Genomic DNA, 24870 nt, shown 5'->3' with positions numbered 1-24870 from the left:
GGAGACGGGAGGGGGCACCCGCGGGGAAGGGGGCACCCGGGAAGGGGAGGGTTTGGGAGGGCGTCCCCCGGGAGGGGGAGGGCGCACCCCGCAGGTCCCGGCCTCCCGCAGAGGCGCGCCGGCCGCCTGCCCACCTGGGGGGGCCGGGAGCGGCAGGGGCACCGTCCTCCGCCTCGTCCTTCTCTCCTCCCCTCCGCCGCCTCCCTCGCTCCCTCCCTCCCTGCCTGCCCGCCTGCCTGGGATGGTGGAGGGAGCCGGGAGCACCCGGCGGGGCGGCCCTGGGCGCGGGGGGCGGCTCGCCCCGGCTCCGGCGCGGGGGGCGGCCCGCGAGGGGCTCCGCCGACTCGGGGCCGCGCAGCCCCCGCCGGCGCCGGCGCCGGTGATGGCCAAGGATGTCCTCGGAGAGGGAAGCCGAGGCGGCTGCTGAGAGCGGGCCGGGCAGCACCCCCGCGCCGGGGGCCGCTGCCGCCGTGCGGGAGGAGGTGAGCGGCGGCTGGGGCGCCCGCCCCACCCCGGGCCGTGCCGCGGGTGGGGGGGGCAGACCGGGACGGCGGGGGGGCAAAGGCAGCTCCGCCGCGGGGCCGGGGTGCGGGGCAGGCGTGGAGAGAAAACGGCGAGCCGCGGCGGGAGGAGGGTGCTCCGGCTGGGGGTTTTTGCGGAGCGGGGGGAGCCGGCCACGGCCACAGCCCGCACGGCTACCTGCAACCGCGCCGCGGGGGCGGCCGCCAGCCGCTGCGGTGCGCGGTGCGGTGCCCCGCCGCTCCCTGCAGCGCCAGGGCCGCCGCCGGGACCTCCCCGCGGCCGCGCCGAGCCCCCCGGGCCGGCGGGTTGGCCGCAGCCGGGCGGCCGCTGGCGGCGGGTTTTTACCGACGGGCTCCCGGCGCCCAGCCCGGTGCGCCGGCTGCCGGGCTGCGGCTCGGCCAGGGGCTCTGCGCCGAAACCGTGCCGCGGCGGAAAGGGCGCGTGTCCGCTGGAAGTTTGGCTAAATCAGCCCCTTGGGGGCTGGCGTAGGAGAACCTGCCGCTTCCCCGGGACTTCTGAAACGACGAAGAAAATAAATTGCCGCTCTGCGAAGCGCCGGGTTAACTGGCAGGAGGGGGCACACGGGCTGCGAGCAGGGGTTTGCAGCCTGCGGCTCCGTGGCTTTCAAGTGTTTCGGGCCAAAGGAAGAGGTCACCCCTCTCCTTCTCCCTTAGGGCCTAGGCACGCCTGTTGCCTAATCTGCAATAGAAAACACTGTAGAAAATATGGCTTAGTGTGTTTCTTCAGATCAGCTGTGAAGCACTTACCGTGGCCTTGCAGATCATAGGGAGGGGAATGATGGATGTGTCTGAGTGTTGACACAAAAAATCCTGAGCCACAAGGCATTGGCCAGACAGAACTGCAGGGCTCTGTGGCAGTAGGTGACAATGCGTGTACAGTCCTGCACATTTGGGACAGCAGGCTGGAATGCTTGAGATTTTCTTTTCCGCCTAATGTAGCCTTTCCTCCCAACTGTTTGGACAGGTCTGCCATTTACATCATCTAATCCATTTGCAGATCATGGAAGTGACTGAACTTTCTTCATAATGTGGAGTTAAAAACAAATATACGTGCTCCCAGGGATGCAGAGAACAGCCTTAAAGCAGGCAGAGGAAACAAAACAGAAGCAAAAGCAACCCTGGAACATGCCTGTGTGAAGTTAGCCTGCTTAAAGCTGCTGTTAATGGGTCCTGTGGCTCATCAACAATCTCATGGTCCTGTAGTCCAAATCTGGTAGCCTCAACAAAGCCTACGTGAACCTGCAGTACACTTAGGCTAAAACCAAACAGGACTTTTTGAAATACCTATAATAGAAAATTGACTTTGCAGCTCAGGTTGAAAAAACTGGCCTCCATGGGTGAAAATTGGGGTTTTCTCCTGTACAATTGCTTTTTAAACACCTGCGACATGGTTCACCGCAAAGGGCTGTGGCTGGATCCAGGATGCAGCTGCTGTTCCAGCGGTAGAGCTCCCCAATGTAATTACAGCCCTGCAGAAGATCAATAGATTATTAATGCTGGAAGGGATTTTTTGATTTATTTGGAGCTACAGAAGGCCTTCCAATATATTAAGTCCACCAAAAAAACATCCAAGCCGTTTCTAGACATGAGAGCACTTGATCTCTCTGCTAAGCACATTATAGCTTGCTTCACTCATCCTGCACTCAGTTTTTCTTCTGTTCCAACACAAACATTTGCACGTTTGAGCATATATCTGAAATGCCTGTAACAGTGATGTCTTAACACTGCAGTTCTACAATATTGGTCTTTTCCTCATGTTTTCACCATCTCTATGTAAATAGTCTTTTCGCACCTGGACCTGCGGTTGCATTCAAATGCCCAGTATTAAATGGGCATTTTGTGGGCTTCACTATTAGTCTTGTCATTTATGGATTTCACTGAGATCAAATGTATGGGCTTAAATCTTAACAGGGACTGAAAATTGCCTTTATTGGGTAATAAATCAGTGTGAGACAAAACCCTGAGCTAGTTGCAGAGAATGTGACTGAAGTCTAAGTTTTTACTCGTGAAAGCAGGACAAGCAAAGGTGCAGCTGTGGAGCAGGAAGGAGAGGCAGTTCGCTTACCTGCGCGGCCCTTGTCCTCTTCTGCCAAGGCCCACTTACGTTTAACGCTGACTTTGCTGAATGCCAGAGCAAGCCCTCAGATTACCTGCCAGTATTCTGGTTTGTTTTGTTGTTGTGTTTTTTTTTCTGTTGGGATATTGATTGTTCGAGCTGGATGACCTGGAACAGCCATGCTTTCGGTGGTGGTGTAGGGTTTTACCATCCCATCAATACTTGCAAAGAAGAATCGAGATCTTTGAGGGGAAAGAATGTAAAGGATGTGTTTTTCCAAATGTTTCAGCAGATACTGCTGTAGATTGATTCGCTGGACATATTTTCCTTTACTTTCCTCCCTGAGGTAGCAGAACCTGCTGCTCTGTACTGCCCCGGTTAAGCTGTGGGCTGGCTGTTTTTCTTGTCTGTCTTATTACTGTGACAGCCTACGTGTACACTGAAGAGTTGGTAGGGACTTTTCTGCATTTATGCCAATTTACACCTCAATCGAGAAATGGTCTTAAATATTTAAATCTTTAAAACTTAGTTGGAAATTGTTTTTCTTTTTCAGGAAAGTGAAGCTGGTGGGTACAAACATCATTTATTTGCTACCATAGCCAAGTAATCACTGAAGAAAGCTGGAAGCAGCGGCCACTTGACATTTTGAAATATGTATTTGTCTTGTCTGTACTAGCAGAGTCAAACAGCAGTTGTCCATGCCCGGTTTTATCTTCCATATTTAAGAACTTTAATTGGGCATGACATAATGTAGCCAGTTAGGCTATTTAAATAAAAGGGGGAAAACTTCTTGGTTTCAGGATGTTCCTGAAACCCATGGTCATCAGCTCACAGATGGAGATGTTACAGAAGAGAGAGGCCACTTAAAATCGTCTCACCTGCCTCTTGCTGCCAATGTGAAATGCAACAGGAGCTCATTTCAAAGGTGCTATTTGTGGTTACAACAGAACCAAGGGGTGGTACAAGTTAAGAAAATACTCAATACATACTGCTTGTTTGCAGGCCACAGCTTTCCAGGCTGTCAGGTCAAAAGATAGCTGGGTCCTTTTCTCTTAAGCATGCCAGTTGGAGACACATCCATGGGTTGAGTTGTACTCGTGTGGCTGAGTGGTGGAGGAAGTGAGGCAGGTGACCGTCTTCTGTTTATGAGGCCTGCTGTGGTGCACCTTCCTCACCGGCAGATCCTCACGGTCCGATGAAAGCGCCTCTCTCAAGATCCACAGGAGGCTGTTTGCTCCCCACTGGGTTTCTGGCATCTTCCTCTTCCTCTAGAGCCTTGTTGTCATCCCCAAGACTTCGTGCTCAAGAGAAACGAACCCAGGGGCAGGAGATGACTAGGAGAGAGGACACAGGGCCTGTGATAGAGGTTAATGTTCTTCCTTGCCACTTAAGCAGAAGCTGTGGAGGGACCATTGGGTACCAATCTCCAGAGAGGGGCTATTTCCCTTGTAGACCTCCCTGCCAAGGGCTGCACAGAGGATGGCAGGAAACATGACACATGGCTTCTGGAGAACCTCTACTTTTCCTTCCCCTCAGCTCTTCCAAACCTCTTGCAAAAGATCTGCTCCACAAACACCCTGAATGATAGCTGCTGATGGAAGACTCCATCCCAAGCGAGTATGAGTGACCAAACAGTCATTTTGTATGCAGCGGGTGCTATTCCCCCTCATGAGTGAAGGTCAAACAGGACAAGCCCCTTTCTACCCCTCCTGCCCTTGCTTTATTCAGCGGAGAGAAACCAAGGAGTGCATCTCTTTCCTTGATCCAAATGGTCTCCCTCATAGAGCCAAAGGAAAAAGTTCATCAGTAGTGGCATTGGAGGAACTGGAAAGCTTTTTTTCATGATCCTGGAGTTTGAGGCAATATTTGCATTGCAAATCCTGTCATAAGAAAATCCATGCTGAGGCATCACATCTTTTTTTCTGCTTTTGTTCTTTTCATTGTCCCACTTTATCTTCTGATCACATGTCTGATCTTGGTGCCTTGAAGTTGTCCGTCTTCCCTGCACTTCAGACAAGAAGCTGACAAGAGTTTAACAAAATAGATAGGAAACATCAAATGGATGTGACTGAGCTCTGAAGAGCATCCTGGGCTCCAGCTGCATGGGCTTCTACAGGCAAAGTCTTCTGTCCTCACCAACACAGAGTGCTTTCTTGCCACCGTGGCTGAGACTGAAGTGAGTTGCCCCTTCCAGCTGGCTTTCCCAATTCCCTCCAGCAAGGGAATTTTCTTAATGGAACATTGGGCTGGAGCAACTGGGGAGCTTGTGGAGCGTCACCATTGAAGGGCTGTTAAGTATGTAGATGTTGCCTCCTGGGAGAAGGAGATGCTAGAGATGCCCAAATACTCTCCTTGTTCTCCCTTTCTCACTTCAGAGACCCCAAGGGATGATCTCCAGAAGGGGAAGAGTGGATACCAAGGATGCTTTTCAATCAGCGCAAGCCGTTGCGAGAGTGAGGTAGGAGGTATCTTCTCCCTGGGAGCAGAACACGAGGCTTCCTCTCATCTCTTTCTACGCCTTGGAAGAAAGTAGCTCAAATCATTGCCAGTGACCAGGAACATTGTGGAAATGGAGATTAAAAAGAGTGAAATGTCCCCAAGTAGTTCATGGCAAGTGTGGCTTGTTTCAAGATGTGTCCTAACACATGGTAGTGAGTTAACACCAAAAGTCGTGGCTGCCGAGCTATCATCAGCACTATAAGGCCTTTTCAGTTGTTACACTGACACTGTCGTGTAACTAGAGATAAGGCTGTGTTTGATTTTTCACTTACAGCAGGAGTTCTACTTTTTGGAAAAGCGTGGTTAAGTAGTTAATTAGTTTTCAAGTTCTAATCATGGAAAATATAGTTCAGTCAAGAGTTCACTTTCAGACTCTAATCATTCTTCAGACTCCTCTGAGCTTAAGAACTGTAAAGTTAAAAATAGTGCGTCGTGAAACTTTTGTTGAGGTCACAGTTGTTACAACAGCTTTGTTAGCTGCCAAAAACTGTTAATGGGGTAATTTCGTATAAGCAGCATCACACAGAATAGCTGACGAGGTATTACAGCGCAGATGCTGCCTGCAGCGGAGCCGGCAGGGTCTCTGCCAACAGAGACCACAAGTGCGGGTCGGGGTAGAGGCTGCCTCCAAGAGCCGCCCGTGCTGGCTTCTCCCTGAGCACCGACTGCTCTGCCCACAGCGCATCTCATCCGCAGCCGCAAAAGCAAGGAAGAAAAGTGCGTGAAACAGGCAGGACATACGGCAAGTGGGAGGGCTGGAGGAGCCTGGCTGCGTGCGGCACTGGGAGGCTGGCAGCCTGCCTGCAGCGGAGTTGAGGTTGTGAAGCGGTGTCTGGTGTACCTGATGGCCACGCGTGCCACTGGGAGAGGATGCCCCATGAAATTCACAAGCTCTTAACTTCTGTGGAGCACCATTATTAAAAAACCCTTGACAGCACTGAGGTCCCAGCTGTGTTCAGTTTTGGGCCCCTCACTACAAGAAGGACATTGAGGTGCTCGAGCGTATCCAAAGAAGGGCAGTGAAGCTGGTGAGGGGTCTGGAGCACAAGTCTTATGAGGAGCGGCTGAGGGAACTGGGGTTGTTTAGTCTGGAGAAGAGGAGGCTGAAGGGAGACCTTATCGCTCTCTACAACTACCTGAAAGGAGGTTGTGGCGACGAGGGTGTTGGTCTCCCAAGTAACTAGCGATAGGACGAGAGGAAACGGCCTCAAGTTGCACCAGGGGAGGTTTAGATTGGATATTAGGAACAATTTCTTTACAGAGAGAGTGGTCGAGCATTGGAACAGGCTGCCCAGGGAGGTGGTGGAGTCACCATCACTGGAGGTGTTCAAAAATGTGTGGACGTGGCACTGTGGGACATGGTTTAGTGGGCATGGTGGTGGTGGGTTCATAGTTGGACTTGATGATCTTAAAGGTTTTTTCAAACCTTAATGATTCTGTGATTCTGTGACTATATGTCAGGTGAATAATGTACAGGGAATCCCAACTCACATGTAGCACCATTTATGTATGGCTGAGGTGTTGCACATCCCAGTTCAGCATCCAGCCAGCAGAGGCCTTGTTAAGGAAGGACTGGTAGTACTGGGCCTGAGGGAAGACTGGGGCTGGAAACACCTAGCTGGTGAGACCGGGGGCTGGCAGGGTGGGAGCTGACAGCAAAGGGCAGAGAGAATGTCACGAAGGGTCACGCTCCTGGCAAGGAAGCTCACGGTAGGTAGTTGGTGTGACTTGCAAGTGTGGAGTCTGCATAACCTGACCTTACCAGAGAAATGGATGGGATCTGTCAGAGACTTCTGCAGGGCAGAGCGTATTTGGCTGTGGGAGAGAAGTGCTTTGTGGCCATGCATTTATGGCTGGAGGCCACCTTCATTCCCATGCGATTGATTGCCCTTAGGAGCTGGACGGGGAATCGTGGAGTACAACATCCGATTAGTGTGGTAACAAAAGTGATTCAGCACGAGGCATCGGCATCTTAATTCGAGTAGCTCTCTCAAGCCAGCACCGTGTGTCTGGAGGACAAGAACTAGAAGAGCCTGAGTGCCCACGGGCACAAGCCGTGCTGTCTCCTCCACCCTGCAATGGGCAGAGGGAGCACGGAGCACCACGGAGGCTGCGGTGGTAGCATCTGCCAGTAGGGTCCTGCCAGCATGGGGGTCCCTCTGAGGACTAGAAGGATGGAGAACAACCTCCTTGTGGCTGCCTGAAGGTGAGGTGGCCAGCCAGAAGTGCCAGTACCTGGGTGGAGGAAGGGAGTGGTGAGGGCATGTGCTGAAAGGGTGGGAATGACAGTCTGTCTGCAGGCCTGAGGTGTGCCGCGGTCCTCTGCAGGGGACTGTCTGTCAGCAGGCCAGGGCAGGAGCTAAATCCCCTGGTTCCCACCAGCTGGTACTCGCAGCGGTAGGATGAGAGCATGCAGATGAGACGCCTTCCTGGAGAGTGCTGCTGCAATACTGACATGAAAGCGCTTTATAAATGCTATTTTTTCAGTGTCTTCGGAAGGTATAAAAAAGTGTGCTGAAGCCATACCATGGGTCAAAGTCAAGTCAAGAAATAAAATCCAGGTGTTCTGGCTCCCAGGATCCCTTTTAAACATTAGATGTATAAATGAATTTCCAGTGAAGTTTTCACCTGCTGTGCTGTCGCTTGTTATTGGAGAATATGTCGCGGAGAGAGAAGAGGGAAGCAAGAGGGAGAGAGAAAAGCCTCTTTTCTCACAGGGAAGCGTTAGCTGCTGGGATACTACCTCATCTTACCAGGAGCACCATTATTAAAAAAAAACTGACAGCACTGAGGTCCCAGCTGTGTTCAAAAAGGTGCAGAGACAGGGAAACACACTCCCCGAATCTCACAGAGCAGCTGAAGCCCGAGCAGTGGCCGGGTGTTATTGTGAGGGATGCTCAGCACAGCAGCATGAGGCACCTGGAACGGCTGCAGCACCGCGGGGCTGGCAGGTCCTCGGCTGAAATGTGGCTGGCAGGTTCCGACTGGGAGGTCACACGTGGGAAGTGGGAAGGCTGGAGGTTGACAGGTCAAGTCACAGAGCCATCTTGTTCTGGTTTTACTATGTAAAAGGACGGCTTTGCAAAGAAGTGAGAATAAAAATAAAACTTCACGCTTCTGGACAAAGCTTGATTCACAGTTCACTTTGAAAGACTTCCCCTGGCTTCACTCGAGCTTGGATCAGTCCCGGATCACATTTCCTCTGAGGGCTTGAGAGATGTTTCTGTCCCCCATTTAAATCTCAAGGTGTTCCTTCAGAATAAGCAAAGATTAAATGCTATTAATAATAGTGAACTATTTTTCTCATTTGCAAAGTCTCTAAACAGAGGCATTCAATGACTAGGCAGCAAATAGCTGGTGAGGAACTGACTCCTCAGGCTTCCTCCTCACACGGCTGTCTCCTCCCAGCTCCCTACTTTCCCCCCTCCAGGGAAACTGGTCTGTGGCTGTTGTCCAGCCTGGCTCCAGGTCAGTCCCACACTTCCCAATGTTGAGACTGAGGGAAGGTCGGGCAGGACACACAGGACCTGTGGCAACTGTGAGAATGCTAAAGCACAGGACATGCAGTCTTCAAGGATGGGGAGAGCACTCCCTAGGGACCCAGGATGGGGAAGGGACAAGCTTTAGTAGACCAGTGAACTCTGGCTCTGCCATCAAACATGCAGCCTGCTTGTTTGCACAGCATAGGAGAAAATACACCTGCTTAAGTACCGTCAGCCTCCTCTCGCTCCTCGCTCCTCTCCCAGCCCCGGAGAGCTGCACCTTGTGAGCAATGGTGGGTGTGAAATGGGTATTACAGGTGTCCTGTTGAATGCAGATGGGACTTTGTCAAGCACATAGAAGCCAGCAGCTAGCTACTCTCCCCTTCTCCCCTCCTTGCTGTCCCCATCCCACCCAGACTGAAGCAATGGGAGCTGGTCCCACCAGCCCTTCCATTTTCACTCGGCTGGTGTCAGCTTTCCCTTCGTGCCAGCAAAGCCACCGGTAACACCAGTGCTGTCCGCAAGTTGCATCTGGCTGATCTCCTGGGGCTGTGGCACCTCTGTGTCGCCTGCAGCTTACCCAAGGGTACAGGGAGCTGGGTCCGGCTTTCACAGGCTGGAGCACGCTGGAGCCTGCTCCTGCCAAGGTGAGGGTCACTCTGCAGCCACAGGATGGACAGACAGATGCACGCTGCCGTCAGCCCTTGCAGGAGCTCCCTGCGATGCAGGAGCAGGGGCAAGGGCACCGGCCCAGAAACCTCTGTGCAGCGGGGCTGGCTGCTGGCTGTGGTGGGTGGCAAGCGGCCGGCTAGGCATGAGGCAAGCTGCAAAATAGAGGGGCACAGCTATGGCTCATGCCAGTCCCTCGGTCTCACTAATCTGACAGTGGCTGGGAACTGCATCCCCGGAGCTTTCCTGAGGATACGTGATGCTTTTATCGGTTGACTGATAAGTGTTGAGGTAAACCACGTTGTTACACCTGTAAAACTTACCCCATGTCTGTTAGGAACCACTGATCTTCAAAGTGGGGGAGTGGAGAATATGACCTAAGTCTGATGCGTATTCTTAAAGTGTAGGAAAAAGAACCGTTCTTGCAGCTACGCACTTGCTCTGAGGCAGCTTGAATCCCAGCCTTTCCTTCCCGATGAACTCATTCCCAGCATTGACATTACTGGGAAAAATCCTCTGCCCCCAGAATATGCTCTTTGTGTTGCTGCTGATTTGAAAGCCAGTGGCAGCAACATCAGCAATTTGGGGGGAATAAGGGATAATTTTGTTAGTGTAGCATTTTTGTGAGCTTGTAGGAAGCTGCCACTAAAATAGCCCTGATTTCTATTTTGCAAATGGTGACCACTTTGTTGCTAGGATTCCTTGGCGCTGAAGATCCAGCTGCACGGCTTTCCTTGGGGCAGCACGCCGGAGCACCACCAGCAGATGTGGCTAGGGCCAAATTCTTCACACCACTCGCATAACGTACTCTTGTATTTTAGTGAGTGGCTCTCCCATCCTGCCGCGATGTGCGGCATATATATTGTCTGGGATCCAAATGTCTCTCTTTTCTGGGATTTCCTTTATTTCTGCTTGAAGAACTCAGAAAGATCCTGCAAGAGCTACTGCTGAGTCTGACATTTGAGAGGAGTGGAGGCTCCTTCTGTTCTGACCTCTGCTTTCCTCTTCTTCAGATGGAGGCTTGAATTCATGAGGGAGAATGGTGTGAAATAACAGGCTGTCTTTGTGTGGTACTTCAGGGGGGTCCTAGCATCTGAAATTCAGGTGAATCAGCAAGATTTGTGCCTTTTCATGGTTTATCTTGTCCTGAAATACGCTCTGCTGAGGAGACAGTTTAATGCTACCATTTTGTGCACCTTCCCACCCTGAGACATTCCCTCTGACAGCTCTATTGATGGAAGGAAGAAATTAAATCTCTGCAGGGACTTAAACAACAGGAAACCAAGCGATCCCTGCTCACCACAGGAGGGCAACTGCTGAAGCCAATGCCTGAGTCAGTGATGCTACAAACACATGGAGTACATGCAGGTTCTTCTTTTTAAACCAAGTAACATCGTTTCTGCTTGGCATTGACGTCATGGCCCCCGCCTGCAGGAAGCGTTCGTTCTCACAGGAGTTTCGTGGCAGAAGAGCAAATGGTGCATCCAAAATGTACATGCAGCAACCAGCGTGCTACGTGTTCAAGGACTGGAGGGAAATTCTTTTTGATGTAAAATGGCTTTTTCTGTTGCCTTCTATCCCTTATATTTCCCTTTCCCTTCATGCTGGCAGCCACACTGAGAGCACTGGCTGCTGGCGCAGCGTGAGCTCGGGGTAATGGGCTTCTTGCTGTTCAAGATGGATGGCAGGAGGGATTTTTCTTTGGGCTCCACAGGAGGTGATTTGTGAGGTGACTGTTGTAATATCTCCCTTTTCCCTCACCAGGCCTTATTGTCGATGCCCCATGCGGTGCCCAGATTGGGTCACGTGGTGGAGGAGCACTTCTGCCCATTGTACACCCCCACATGTGGTTTACCACAGCCCTGCAGGCTCCTTCCTCACTGTACTAATGAGTATCTGATCTAGGAGTTCATTTGGCCCCGGGAGGCAGTAAGAGGTTATACTCTGACTCTTCTCCTGCAGTTGTCTTCTCCCTGGTCACCCCAGACTTCTTGGGCCAGTCTTTCACCAGGATCACCTCAGGAACTGGAGGATGATATCTGCACCCACATCTGCTGTGGCTGCTTGGGGAAGGGTGTTAGAGATCTCCTTGCTCTTCTTGCATCATCCTTGTCTACTGCACAAATGGTGAAGCCTTTCTCAGCACCAGAGGTTGGTCCTGGTGTCAGAGCTCACCTCAGTTACGGTTAACAGTACAGCCTAGGGCTTGCCTAGTAAGGACTCGGTGGTCCTCTCTGTGTTATGTTCTGCCATGTCCATCAGCAGGTGGAACATTTTCCACTGCCCTGTCTTGATCAGGACGAAAGAGGTCTTGTAGGTAAAGACAAAAATCTGCTTTCATCCAGGCATGTCACCACCTGCCAAAGTGTGTGACTTGTGGTTATTGATTATTCTTTCCCTTTCATGTATTTCATTGGGATATATTCATCATTTGTATAAATCTGCAGAGACAGATTAAATTATGACTAGCATTATTTTATCCATGTTTTTTTTCCTTCTTGCTCCTCTACTTTTATTTCCTTTCTTCCAGTCCTATGTCAGTCTTTCCCCCACTCTTTTTTTCCCCATGGACAGGAAGATTTTTCTTGCTAAATAAAAGAGAAAAGAAAAAGGTAAGATTGACTCCTTGCTCACATGAGTAATCCCGAGCTGTGGGGGTCATTTTGGTGTTGAAGACAGCAGTAAAGTCACCCTGTAGCCCTGAAGCCAGATCTTGGCTGTGATGCCGCATATCTCACTGAGACACAGCTACAGCATCAGCCCTGCAACACGCTGTCACCTCCGTGGGAGTCTCTGCCCCAATTTAGCACAACCATATCCCACTCCCCAGGCTGTGTGGAGGAGACAGGGGCAAAGATGTGTTTTTTGAGAAGTTCCCAGCAGTGAGAAAGTAGCCGTTCAGGAGTCCTGCTTCCCAGGTCGTAGATGGGCTGGGAGGACTGCTGGCTTATATGATGCTTTCGTGCTGTCAAGTTCAGTGTTCCCCCAACTCGGTCCTCACCCAGGCTTTTTCTCTGGTCCCGATTCCTTCCTGACCCTGCTCAGGCTGGTGGTCTCCATCCTCACCTGCCAGCGCCCTTCCCCTGCTTCAGTGGTACTGGCATTTGGAGCACATCTAGGCTATCCTTTTCTCTCCTCCACCTCTTCCCACTCTCCGTGTTTCCCCCTCATTTGTCTGTTTCCATTCAGGCCACATCTTCGCAACCCTCTGTTTTCTCTCATTCTTTCCTTTTAGACATGATAGCATTTTGCTTCAGCAAAATTGCAGCTCTTGAGGTCAGCCACCAAGGGCAAATGCATTTACACGTGGGGTTTAAAAGGACAGGAAATGTTTTTTGGCATGATTTCCCCAGAGGAGAATTTTATGCTTTTGAAATTGGGGAACCCAGATATCTGACTGCAAACCAGACACAGACAGTCAAACTTGGGCCCCAAACTGTCCACAAAACAAACATTAGAATAAATTCATGCTGTGGCAGCATATTTTCTGCTTATACAGCTCGTGCTGGAGTTTTCAAGGAGACTGAAGCATGAAGTCTGACAGAAGAGGAAAAAGCCGTTTTGTCAATAGGGAGCTATGGAGAAATAGTAAACATAAGGTAAAATTATATATTCAAATTCTTAAAGACTGTAACTCCAAAATAGTTTGGTCCATATCCTTTGGACTTCCTAGACTATTTCTCCCCCTCTGTTGGGGTCAGTTTGGCAACGTTCAGTTCAAATTTATTTTGCCAGTCAAAATCAGAAGTGGACAAAACAAGAGGGTTATTGTAGTCACCATAATCATTTGCATGCCATAAGCAATACTGAGGCATCTAGGAAAAGAAGAGATGCTTCAAGCCCACATTGCCATACAGCTACTTTTGGAGTAATATACAGCTAGTGATGAAGAGCGTACAGCAACAGCAAGCTAGGTGATAATGTGCTCCACTAAAGCTTTGGGAGGGTTTCTCTTATTATTGTATCTAGAGCTGCATGTGGGATTACTCCTGGCAGTGAGCACTGGAAGTGTGAGGAGCACCTCAGTGTCCACATAACACCCACAGCCTTGTTTTTATGATCGACAGTCAGCTTTGTGAAGAGAGTTATCTTGTATAAGTTAATGGGGTATTTAGCCATTAGATTGGCAGAGTTCTATAGGAATAATTACCAGATTTGACACTATCCACTGGAATTAAGCATAAAATCACTGCTGGTAACATTTACAGTTGGCACAAACATTAGCAGGCTGGTCTGTACTGATGAGATGAGCACAGTCCTACAGAGGGATCTGCTTCATTTGATAATTTCATTGTTCGATCCAAAGCCAAATCTGCAGTTACACATTTCAGGGTGGAGAGTGCAGCCAACCCTTCAGCTGTCCTCAGAAACAGGGACTCAAAAAGTACTTGGGAGCAAAGTGGGTGAGTAGTTGAACATGAACTCCCAGGGTGGTGCTGGGCAAAAAATCTACTAACCCAGCTCTTGGAGGCACTAAAAAGGGGGAATGAATGGGAATGGGAGGTGATTTTATGTTTTGGCATGATGCCAGTGAAGAAAGTGTTGAACTCCTGTCCCCACTTGCAGGGTGCACATTTAAGAAGGATCGCAAGATGCTGGAGAGAGAGCAGAGCACCAAAAAGAGCTAGAAAAAAGGCTGTGCATTGTGGATGTCCGTGAATGAGTTCAAGACCTTGACCCATTTAAATTGTCAAAAAGAAGGCTGAGAGGTGTCATCATTAGAAAGAAGAAGTATCTTCAGAGAAAGGCGGCAGTCGTATGAAAGGAATCTTTCATTAGCCAGAGAATGGGCATCCCCACTGCTATGAATGGGGGCTGAAGTGAGACGAGATTACAATGGCAGTAAAATTTCATCACCAGAACAAATTACAAAGGGGATTGCAGGTTCTTCATTTCTTTTAGTCTATCAGAGCAGAGTGTCTTTATGGAAGATGAGCTTTTACCAGCCACTAGTTACTGGGCTGTCCATAGGACTGCAGAGTGAAATTGCGTTGTGTGTGAGATACAGGAGCTATGGGGAGAAGGTGTAGTGGCTTCCAGTCTTACGGTGTAAAGGTAGTTTGGGTTGTAACAGAAGCTGAACCTTCCTGACCCAGAATAGCCTTACAAAGTTGATAGGAGAAAATTCTATGACTACCTGTAAGTGCTGAAGAACTATCTGTCTCTTTATTATCTCATAAGGCTCCTCGCCATCATCGAGGGACAGCCACAGGGATAGTGGACGAATCCTGCTGTCAGACATACTCGTATCTGGAGGTCAGCAAAAGCAGTGAGCCATCACTGCTAAAACAGAGGCACCAGCGTTTGAGGTTAGGCACCCAAAAACGTGGGCTGCTGGAATCAAGTCTGTGCTTCTCTGAGCATGGCCCTTCCTCCTGCTGCTAATGAGGGGCCTCTCTTGGAAGAACAGGGACACCCAGACCACCTTGACCTGTGCCCTGGGAAATTGATTAATTCTTATGTACCCATTGAGAGGAAGAGACCCAGAGACATGAGCACAATTTGCTCAACCAGAAATATGTTGTTCTGGTTCTCTAGCATCAGTCTTACGTTTGAAATATGCCTTTTAAGGAGAAATCAGGGTTTGAGGGGAGGTAATTTTTTGCAGTCCTGGCTACCCGCAATGCAGTTGCTTGCAGGCTCATTTAGAATGTTTACCAACAACAACATACCTGCTCATGTCTTAATGCTGGTCACTTGCCAGGCATTGAGGGATGGGTCAGAGAGCTGAAACCCTGGCCACCAGTCCCTTGCTCTTGCCACCAGAGCACGCTTGGCTCCAGCTGCGGAGCGGGGGGGCCTGCCGGGCTGTGCACTCCCCCTCTGCTCCCTCTCCACCACTTTACACTAGGTGAGATGAACAGCCCAAATTTGCACGCTGCTACAACACAGAGCACGTTTTAATGATCTTAATTACGGTTGCTGCAGCCAGAACCCGACCTGGCTGCTGTTGAGCCAGGGCGAGTGCTGGGAGGGTGTGCCGGCGTGAGGGAGGCTCCACACCAGTCCTTGCATACCTGCTTTTGATCTTGGGCATCTGCCATCGGAGGGTGTCTTTGAAGGCAATTGCCCTTTCAGCCACTGCCTGGATGTTTTATCATTTGCAAACTAAGTTTTGCACAGAACTTTCTTGAAGGAGAAATAATCGAAATGTTGCCAGCCTGGAAACTCCTGTCTGCTACAGGTGTCAGCTGAAATTCCAGTTCTCCGTCAGCAGTTAGGGCTTTCCAGATTATTTTCCAGCAACTACGGCAACAAATTAAATAGCATCTATCATTTAGCGTCTCCGAAGGCTCCATGCCACCAGACAGAAAACAGACCATCGGAGGCTGTGGAACTGCCTCTTCATTTTGTGTGGTACAGAGATCCTTCACTCTCCCTGAGATTTCTGGAAATGATGGGCCAAAAAAACCCCAATGCAAACGTGGAGCAGCGCTGCGCGGATGAATGCCTGGGGCCGGGGACAGCTCGGTGCAGGGCTGTCCCCAACCTTTGTCACTCTCCATAAGGCCCCCAGCACAGGCACCCCCAGCCCTCCCCACACATGCCACCTCTTGTCCATGGCATTTTCCTCATTCATGCTAAAGAATTTGGGAAATATTTTTTGTTGTTGTTTTTAAGTGGAAGAGTGAAGTGAATTTTGGCTTGTGATTATGGATAGTGTGGGTGAGAGTTAGCAGTAGTTTCCAATCCAGTCAGGTGTGATGAGAAGGGAGGCCTCTGAAAGCTGTTCAGCAGCATGCCAGAGCATAGCAAGATGTTATTTACAGCGTGTGTTTTTAACACGACTTGAAATTCATAAACAGTAATACTGACAGCTCGGCTGTGCTTCTTTACAGCATTCCATCCAAAGCAGGAGATTTTTACAATTTGTCATCAGAGCTGGTTGGGACCTTTTGGGTGAAACATTTGATTTGGCAAAGCCATCCCTCTTCACAGAAGTGGTTGTAGAATCACAGAACGGTTTGGGTCAGAAGGGACCTTCAAAGATCATCTAGTCCAACCCCTCTGCCATGGGCAGGGACATCTTGCACTAGATTGGGTTGCTCAAAGCCCTGTCCAGCCTGACCTTGAACACCTGCAATGATGGGACATCCACAGCTTCTCTGAGCAGCCTTTGGCTCGTTTAATCTTCTGTCAGAGATTTCTCGGGTCAAATCTAGAAGCAAAGCCCAAAGCAAAGCCCCCAACAAGCAGGAGAGGAAGGACACCTCTCTTGATTTGGGTTAGAGACCCAAATTCATGAGTCCAAGCTCGCAGGCACAGTGCCTGCTGACTGAGCCTCCATGTCTTCTGTGACAGTCTCTGTTAGGCTCCAGCTTTGTCAGGTTCTGTGTCTTTGCTTTCTTCAATTATGTTTCTCTATTAACATTTTCCAGGGGTTATACTTTTGTTCCACATCAAAACATCACAGATCCCACAGCATTCCTCAAAGGACGCAACTCCCGTTCTCTGGCTGGTCCAAATTATCATGGAAATTATTAGTTTCCTTAAGCATTTGTTATACTCATCCAGAAATACAAGCTTGCCCTGTTTCGATCTGAAACACTATGCACAGAAAAGAGAAAATTCCACGTAGTACCACAAACACCATACTTGCAAGAAGGTGGTATGTTAAGTAATAAAGTCTGGGAGCCACTGTTTTAACATATTAATGAATTTGTTACGCAGAGAGAGATGGAAAGATACATTTCCTTATTAGATTTTTGAATGTCTGATATTTTTATTGTAATTATGTTCTATTTCATGTCTTTCTTACAAACACTCTAATAGTGTTTCTAATAGCATATTTGTGTTGGACAATTATTTCAGCAAAGAGAAGGAGAAATAAGGGGATATAGGCCAGATGAACATATTCAGAACTTGAAATAGGAGGGACTGCCATGGGGGTAGACCCTGGAAGAGAGATCCTTTTATAACCAAGGACCTGCAGAGAGTGGGATCTGCTTAGGTTCAAAGGAGGGTATGAGACAGTGGGTCAGAAGAGCCAGGAGAAAAGAATCGTGTTTTTTCCAAAGTGTTTTGAACACGAAGGCCCTGCTGAACTGGACTGGTAGGTGCATGAATCAGAGAGATGTGGCAGTGGGCTCTATGGCTGCATGTCTTCACTGGTGCAAGGAGGAGAGAAGCTGCCTTTTTTACAGGCTGCAGGTAACCTGGACGTAACCTGGCTCATACTGATCCAGCCCTTTCCATGCAGTGGCTTGAAGACCATTTTTGAAGTGTCTCTGGAGGACACATACAGAAATGTCATGTTGGACCTGCAAGCCTCTGAGCTGTTGCCAGCCCAGTCCAGTGCTTCTCCAGGACTGGTGACACCAGAGCCATCTCTTCCCCCAAAGGGGAGATGGTATTTAATGGAGATAAGCACATTAGGAGGCATTTGCCTGCTCTGATATGGCCACTGATAACCCTAACCAGCAGGGCTGGTTGAATCACCCCTTCAGCAGAAGCCAGCCTGTGGGCTGTAAGTTGGACCACAGGGCTGCAGAGAGCGGAGAAGTTGTTAGTCAAGGGAAGTGAGATAAAGGAAAGGTGGGGACTGCAGTGCCTTCGGTATATAGTGCCTTAACTGATGTGGGACAGTCCTCGCGCACGGCTATGCCCAGGGCCAGGCAGACAGCGCTTCCAACAAGTCATAGAAAAAACGGGGGTTCTCAGAGCTGCATGGAGTACTTAAGCACTCACATTAAAACTGACTGCTGGACATCTCTTACTGGGTCCACTGGCATTCTTCACAGTATTAACCATATGTGATTTTACATGAGAGGTACCTGTGGAAACCTGAGTGTGAACTTAAATTCCTGTGTTAGAATATTGCCCAGCTGTTTTCTTCTGCACAGTCCCAGTGACTGGAGTAGGGAGATGTTAATTTTTAGAATTTTCTTCACCTCAGAAAACCTTCCGGGGGAAAAAGCGGCAGAGGTTTGTAATTCTTCATTGCAGTCTATATTTTTGCATTACTGTAGCACTTAAAAACTCTAGTTCCATGTCAAGAAGAGACAAAGAATAGAAGACGGTGATTCCTGGTGGAGTCCTGACAAGTTGGGAGAGCCTGGAGCTCTGACCTGGGATCCCGTGTACGGCTGGGGCAGAAGCCTACATTGGGGCAGTAACCATGCTGGGAAAGAGCAGTGGGTATTTGACAAGAGTTTCAAGAGATGAAGCCCTCCATGAGTGCACATAGACTCAGGGATTCACACCCAAAACACCCATAGTTATTTTTCAGCTGATTTAGGCACTCCCTGAAGCCACTTTGTGGCTTTCCTCGAGGTTTCCTGCAAAAGGCTAAGGAAAAGAGCCTTATTCTTACCCGTACTAAGGTCTTTTCACTGCCCTACATACAGAAAAGTTACGTACCATGTCCCTTATAACCCACTTAGCTTCTCTACGCCCATTTTGGCCACTGTAAAGAGATTACAGCCCAGAATAATTATTCTGACACATACCCACATACAAACGGTTTTGGATGAGGATAGAAATTCTTTACAGATTCCTTCTGGATGCATCAGGAAGAATCAGGGGCCAGATTCTGCCCTTAGTCCCTGCAGACGAATACTGGTGTAGCTCCCTAAAATCAATAAAATTAGTCTGCACTTGCACTTACACAGTGTCAGATTAGAAGCTATGAAATCAAAACCAAACCCCATGAAGTCCAGTTTGACAGTGCTCGCAGCAAGCCGTAAAACCCTCTATAGTTACTTAGAAGTGGTTGTCTCTCACAGAAAAAAAGAAGCAGTATTAAATCTGACCTTATAGCCTTGCAAGGTTAGATGCTGATGTTTCCATGTCATTGAGAAGACGGTAAACTCTTCTTTCTAGTGGCACCATGCTATTATTTCCCGAGTCCTAAGATGCTGCTACTTAAATTCCTTGGTGGTTCGAGATTACTTATTGAATCCTAACCGCTGTGGGTCTGAGATAAGCTATACTAGGGGAGAACTTTATCCTTGGAGAAAGAAAGGGAAGACATTGCCCAAACCTGGCATCTGTTGTCATCTGTGGAGCAGTTTGATGCATTAGAGGTGGCCCCTTGGGAGAAGGAGTAACAGTGTGCTTCTATTTTTGCATGAAGTCAGGCTCAGCAGAGGGCATGATGATGCATGAATATCAGCGTGTATCTGCTTTCTCACTGTCATTTCCTCAGGGTTAGGGGGGAGGCCAAGGGTGGCGGTAACAAGGGGGACGCAGACAGCCCTCCACATTTACCTGTCAGGGCAGCGGGGGTCTTGCTTCACGCATTTTCTACAGACGGGCAGCTGCCAGCCAGTAATGTCACTCATGCTGCTCCTGCTCTTTGCAGGGAGACAACTCCGTTTCCGCTAGCTGCTTGGCTCGATTTGGCATTTTTTGTTACAGCCCAACATAGCGTGACAATGCAGCTGATTCAGTGCACCATGGCTAGGGTAAGGGCTGCAATCACACCGTCTCGGGGGACGCAGGGGGAGTGCGAGAGTGCCAACTCCGGCTCTACTCCCAGCCTGACTTTTGGGACTTGAAAAAGGGGGATTTGCTACGTCTTAAATATTCACGCATACACCCTTAGCTTTCAGGCTTTTTAGGTCGGAGTTAGTCTTCTAACCAGCCTGAAGCTATGCTGCACCGTGCTGTAATCCTGACAATTTTTTCAACTAAATGTACTTGAATCTAGTAATTTTCCGATGGCTCCCCTCCAAGAAAAATGGTGTCGATCATTTGGTAGGTTTCAGGGTTGGGTGTGAGTCAGCTCTGAGTCAGGCAGCAGCTCCAACTCCACAGAGTGCTGGTCGCTCTGTGCTGGCACGGCCCATGGAGCCTCAGCCCTGCAATGGGTGCTGCTCCCCAACCTCGCCAGCAGCACCGTGTGGGAACCCAGGCACTGGGCGCTCGCAAAGCAAAGAGGCAAGTCCACAGCCCCACGCTTTCGGCTGTTCACATGCTGCGAAGCCCTCTTGGCCTTGGAAGGTGGCGGGGTGTGTAGATGATGGTGGCTCCAGGCAGGGAGAGGGAAATGGGGACCCGTCTTTCCCCCTGCGGAGGGGTCCGTCCGACCGGGGTGCGGGCACGAGTCGTCACTGCTGCGCGAACAACTTCCCTCCCCAGAGCCAGGAAGGAGTTTTGTCCAGAGACCTCTGTCCCTGGCGTGGTGTTTCTGTTTATGTTCACATTTATATCAAGCAGGGTGGTGTTCCAGGCCGCAGGCAGTCGAGAGCAAAGCCAGATGCAGTCTCGAAAGCAACAGTTACCGTGTGCGTTGTGCAAAGCAGCATGACTGATGGGTTCCTCGCTCTCTCTTTGTCTTTCTCTCCCCCTTCCCCGGCGGTGTGATTGAAGCAACGCCCTGTGAAGCAGTCCCTCAGCGCCTGCATGTGCCGAGAGTCCCACTGGAAATGCCTCCTCCTCTCTATCCTCATGTATGGCTGCCTGGGTGCGGTGGCCTGGTGTCAGCTGGCCCGAGTCACCAAGCTCAGCTTCGATAGCTCCTTCAAGGGCAAGTCCATGATCTACCATGACAGCCCGTGCTCGGACGGCTATGTCTATATCCCGCTGGCCTTCCTCTCTATGCTGTACGTGGTGTACCTGGTGGAGTGCTGGCACTGCCACGTCAAGAGAGAGCTGCAGTACAAGGCGGACGTGGACAGTGTCTATGAATGCATTAACCGCATGCAACAAGCCACTCCGTGCATCTGGTGGAAGGCCATCAGCTACCACTTCGTGCGGCGAACCCGGCAGGTGACCCGGTACCGCAATGGCGACGCCTACACCACCACACAAGTCTACCATGAGAGGGTCAACACCCACGTGGCTGAAGCTGAGTTTGACTACTCTCACTGTGGATACAAGGACATCTCCAAGGAGCTTCTGGGCCTGGAGAGCTACACAGCCACCAAGCTGAGGTTCACCAAGTGCTTCAGCTTTGCCAATATTGAATCTGAGAACTCCTACCTGACTCAGAGGGCTCACTTCTTCACAGAGATTGAGGGGCTGGATGACTACATGGAGGTGAGGGAGGGCATGCAGCTCAAAAATGTGGATTTTAAAGAGCTTATGATGGCCTATGGGGACCCGGATCACCTCCCGTGGTATGTGTCTCACTATGCTTTCTGGGTGGCAGCTATCCTGATGGTCTCGTGGCCGCTCAGGGTACTCATAGAGTATCGAACTGCTTATGTTCACTACCACGTGGAGAAGCTGCTAGGCCTTGAGTATACGGCGCCCACGGCGGCAGAAGAACCCTTGTACCGGTACCGCATGCCCCGAGATGCCACGCAGGACAGCACTGAGCTGGAGTGGCACATCTGCACCAACCGTCAGCTGATCCCCAGCTACTCAGAGGCCATGCTCATGGACCTGGCCAACTCCCCAGCCTACAACAGCTACACGGTGTGCCGGTACGGCGAAACAGCCCACGGCTGTGAACGCTGCAACCATGCCTCCAGCACCTCCTCCATCTTCTCACGCCATGCTTTCCACAGCTGCAGTGGCAACTCCCGCCTCTCCCTCAACACCAGCCGCTTCTCCCTCTGCCGCGTCCACGGCTCCCACAGGACAGGCCTCTGGAGGAGCCGCAGCAGCAGCATCGCGGACCGGGGCTGCCAGGACGAGCAGTGCTGCTCCTACTCCAGCCAGCTGGCTGTCAACGAAAACCCCCCGACCTACCACGACGCCCGCTTCTTCCCTGTCCTGATTGTGCACAGGCCGGAGGGGCATGATGGGCGGCATTTCTACGTCAGGCGCTCCTCCTGTCTAGAAACCTCTCTGTGACAGGCCTCCGGGGTTTCTCGGCTCCTCTGCCCCGGGAGGGCTTGCAGAGGTCCCGCTGGTGGGGAGCCTGCAAGCGTCAGTCTACACAGCGGGTCGGCAGGATGAGCTTCAGCTCTTCCCCCACCATTGCAAGAGGACGTAGTCACTCTGACCGACGGCTGACCTCGTTTCCAAGAGCTTCTCCCACTCCTTCGGCTGGTCTCCCTAGTCATTTGTTCCCCTCTTCCTTTTGCTCTTCCACTCCTCGCCCTTTCTCTGCTCCTCGGTTCCCTGCCTCTCCTCCCATCCCACCCTCAGTCTTTTTTTTTATGTTTCATTCACAGCATTTGACCGCTGTTGCCACTGGAGGATTTATAAAGCCTGTGCTTTGCAGTGTATTTGCCCTCTTGGATGCCCTGCAAGGTAAGAACCTCAGATAGAGCAAGGAGAAAGGCAAGCAGCCAGCCAGAGTCAATTCAGAAGGAGAATTGAGATCTGCAGGCGCTGAGTCACCTCCTGCAAACCCCAAACGAGGTGCTTTTTTAATTTATTTTATTTTCACCAGTCTTTTTTCCTCTTCTTCTGTCATTTATTCTCTCCTTTCTTCATGTTCTCCCCCTTTCGCTTTACCCTCATCTTCCTTTTTTTTCAGTTTTCTCACTTCTGCTTTCCAATTTTTCTGGGGTTTTGTTGGTGAGGATGTCTTTCAGGGTGTAATTGCCTTCCGTCGGGCAAAAGTGAGGTATTCGCAGCACAAATGTCACCAACTGCTGACACAACCACAGGCTGTGCCCCTGAGAAGAGCTGAGGACTTTCTTTCCAGAGCAGTGACGTACACCAATAAAGCAAAAAGCCCTTTGCTCACCTTGCCCTGCCTGGTCTGCAGCGGAGATGCTGCTGCGTTTCCAGCTGTAGTTAACCTTGTCCAGCTCCACCCCTGTTAGCTATTGCTGAGAGCCGTAATGTAGATCAGTGCCTGCTAGTGCCACTGTTTTTAGGACTGAGGGTCTGGTTTGTGGTTGTTTCATCCCTACCTCTTGCTCAGAGCAGCATGGGCTGGACAGGGGGAGAGGGGCTGGAGAAGGAAAGGTAAATATGGTATTAACCCTCCCACTGACAGTCTGGAGTTGATAGGAAGCTCTTCTGCCCACACTGTCTGTTAGAGCAGTTGCAGGACTGCTGTACATTGCCCTCAGCTTTCTGCGTGCCCTGGGGAGGGGTTTTGGCCCATAGCCCACTGCCACCTTCCCACCTTCCCAGGCGGGACGCTGTGCCACCCCAGCCCCAGGCAGGGAGCACAGCTGGGAGCCAGCCCCACCAGCTGCTCCTGCCGGCGCTCCGGGCTCTTCCCGCAATTCTTCCCCCGTAGCAGGTGCAGCACCTTCCAGAAACTATCAAATTAGTCCCAGCAATGCCAAACCCAGAAAGGTTGTCCGGTCCTGGCGGAGCAGACTGCTGCATCCTGGGCTGTGGGCTGCCCTCCTGGCCTGGCTGGAGACCCCCCCAAGAGCCGGGGACCAACCCAAGAAGCTTATGGCCACACTGAGGACCCACCAGGGACCTTGCACCTGCCAAACCTCCATCCCACAAGGGATGGTCATATGCTGAGTAAGCTCCGTACCATTTCGTCATGTGGATGGCAGAGATTATTATCCACCGTGACTCACAGGAGAATGCAATACAATCGCAATACAATCACTTCCAAAAACAAAGTGTTGTCACTCTCTACAAGAAATAGGTAAGAAACCAAGCCCCTAGAGGGGCTGGCAACACATGCTTCCTCCCAAGTCTGTTCTGTGTGTATTTACATGTAATATGAGATTTGTAAAGTTGATTTTGCAAAGTTTCTTCAGTATGAGGGTGGTGAGGCACTGGAACAGGTTGCCCAGAGAAATTGTGGTTGCCCCATCCCTGGAAGTATTCAAGGCCAGGGTGGACGGGGCTTTGAGCAACCTGGTCTAGTGGTAGGTGTCCCTGCCCATGGCAGGGGGGTTGGAAGTAGATGATCTTTTAAGGTCCCTTCCAACCCAAACCATTCTATGATTCTATATTAGTATGTGTAGATTATATATAACTCTGCATACTTATATGGTGATCTCTTACGGCATTGACTGTTGCACCATGTTAAATACATTTTGTTTTGGTTTGATGACTCCGTTTTGATGTGCTGTGTTTATTTCAACTCCAGAAATAGAAACATTGGCAACGCCTGGCTAACCTGCTGCAAATGATGGTACCATCAGAAAGGTTGTTTAAATTCGTATGAGTCGGTCTTTTTTAATGTAAATACTTTATGTATGATTTATGTGACATTTTCATCCTGACAGCTTGGCATTTATCACAAAAGATGGGTAACACATATGATGTGTTAGTTTGTCACCTCTAAAGAGAATAAGCATCCCAGACACATGGAGGAGCCAGGTTCAGGCTTGGGCTAATGATTATGGTTGGGCGGGGGCCAAACTAGATAACATTGAAATTTAGAGAAAAATCCAAACTTAGATCCACCCTACAGTGACCCAGTCCTAGTCCCCCATCTACACCGTGCCACCTACCACCCCCAGACAGAGCTGGGAGAGTTTGGGAACTAGGAAAGGATCAGGCCTGAATTCAAAGCTCGGACTCATCCCTGATTTACTTGTCTTCTGAAAACGAAGTAAATGCAAGTCTTTAATATCGTTCCCTGTCCTTATCTTCATTCACACAGAAAGTTAAAACCAGCACATATGGAAGATGTAAAAGCTGGAGGAGGCTGAAACTTCGTGAAGCAGAGAGACTGGAATATTTCAACTCTGTTTCTTACTGAAGGAGGTGGTAGGGAGGAAGACAAGAAAGGAGAAAGAAAGAGATGGTAGAATAATATAAATTAAAAGAGAACAGGGTTCTGCTGCAGCTAAGA

The 24870-nt window shown here is 50.2% G+C and overlaps 1 protein-coding gene across 1 annotated transcript; it reads left to right on the top strand.

Annotated features, from left to right (window-relative positions):
• Positions 1 to 392: 392 nt before the first annotated feature.
• On the top strand, positions 393 to 21992 carry LOC309405631 (transmembrane protein 151B-like; the record flags this gene model as incomplete). The annotated part of the gene is made up of 2 exons (XM_082000445.1): positions 393 to 482; positions 20562 to 21992. 2 exons carry the CDS (start codon positions 393 to 395, stop codon positions 21990 to 21992), a joined length of 1521 nt encoding a protein of 506 aa, XP_081856571.1.
• Between the last annotated feature and the right edge of the window lie 2878 nt (positions 21993 to 24870).

Source organism: Phaethon aethereus (assembly GCF_964289735.1).
Source record: "Phaethon aethereus genome assembly, chromosome: 5".
In the NCBI taxonomy this organism is placed as follows: Eukaryota; Metazoa; Chordata; class Aves; order Phaethontiformes; family Phaethontidae; genus Phaethon; species Phaethon aethereus.
Note: the sequence above shows the minus strand (reverse complement) of the source record. Positions and strands in the feature narration are given on the sequence as shown.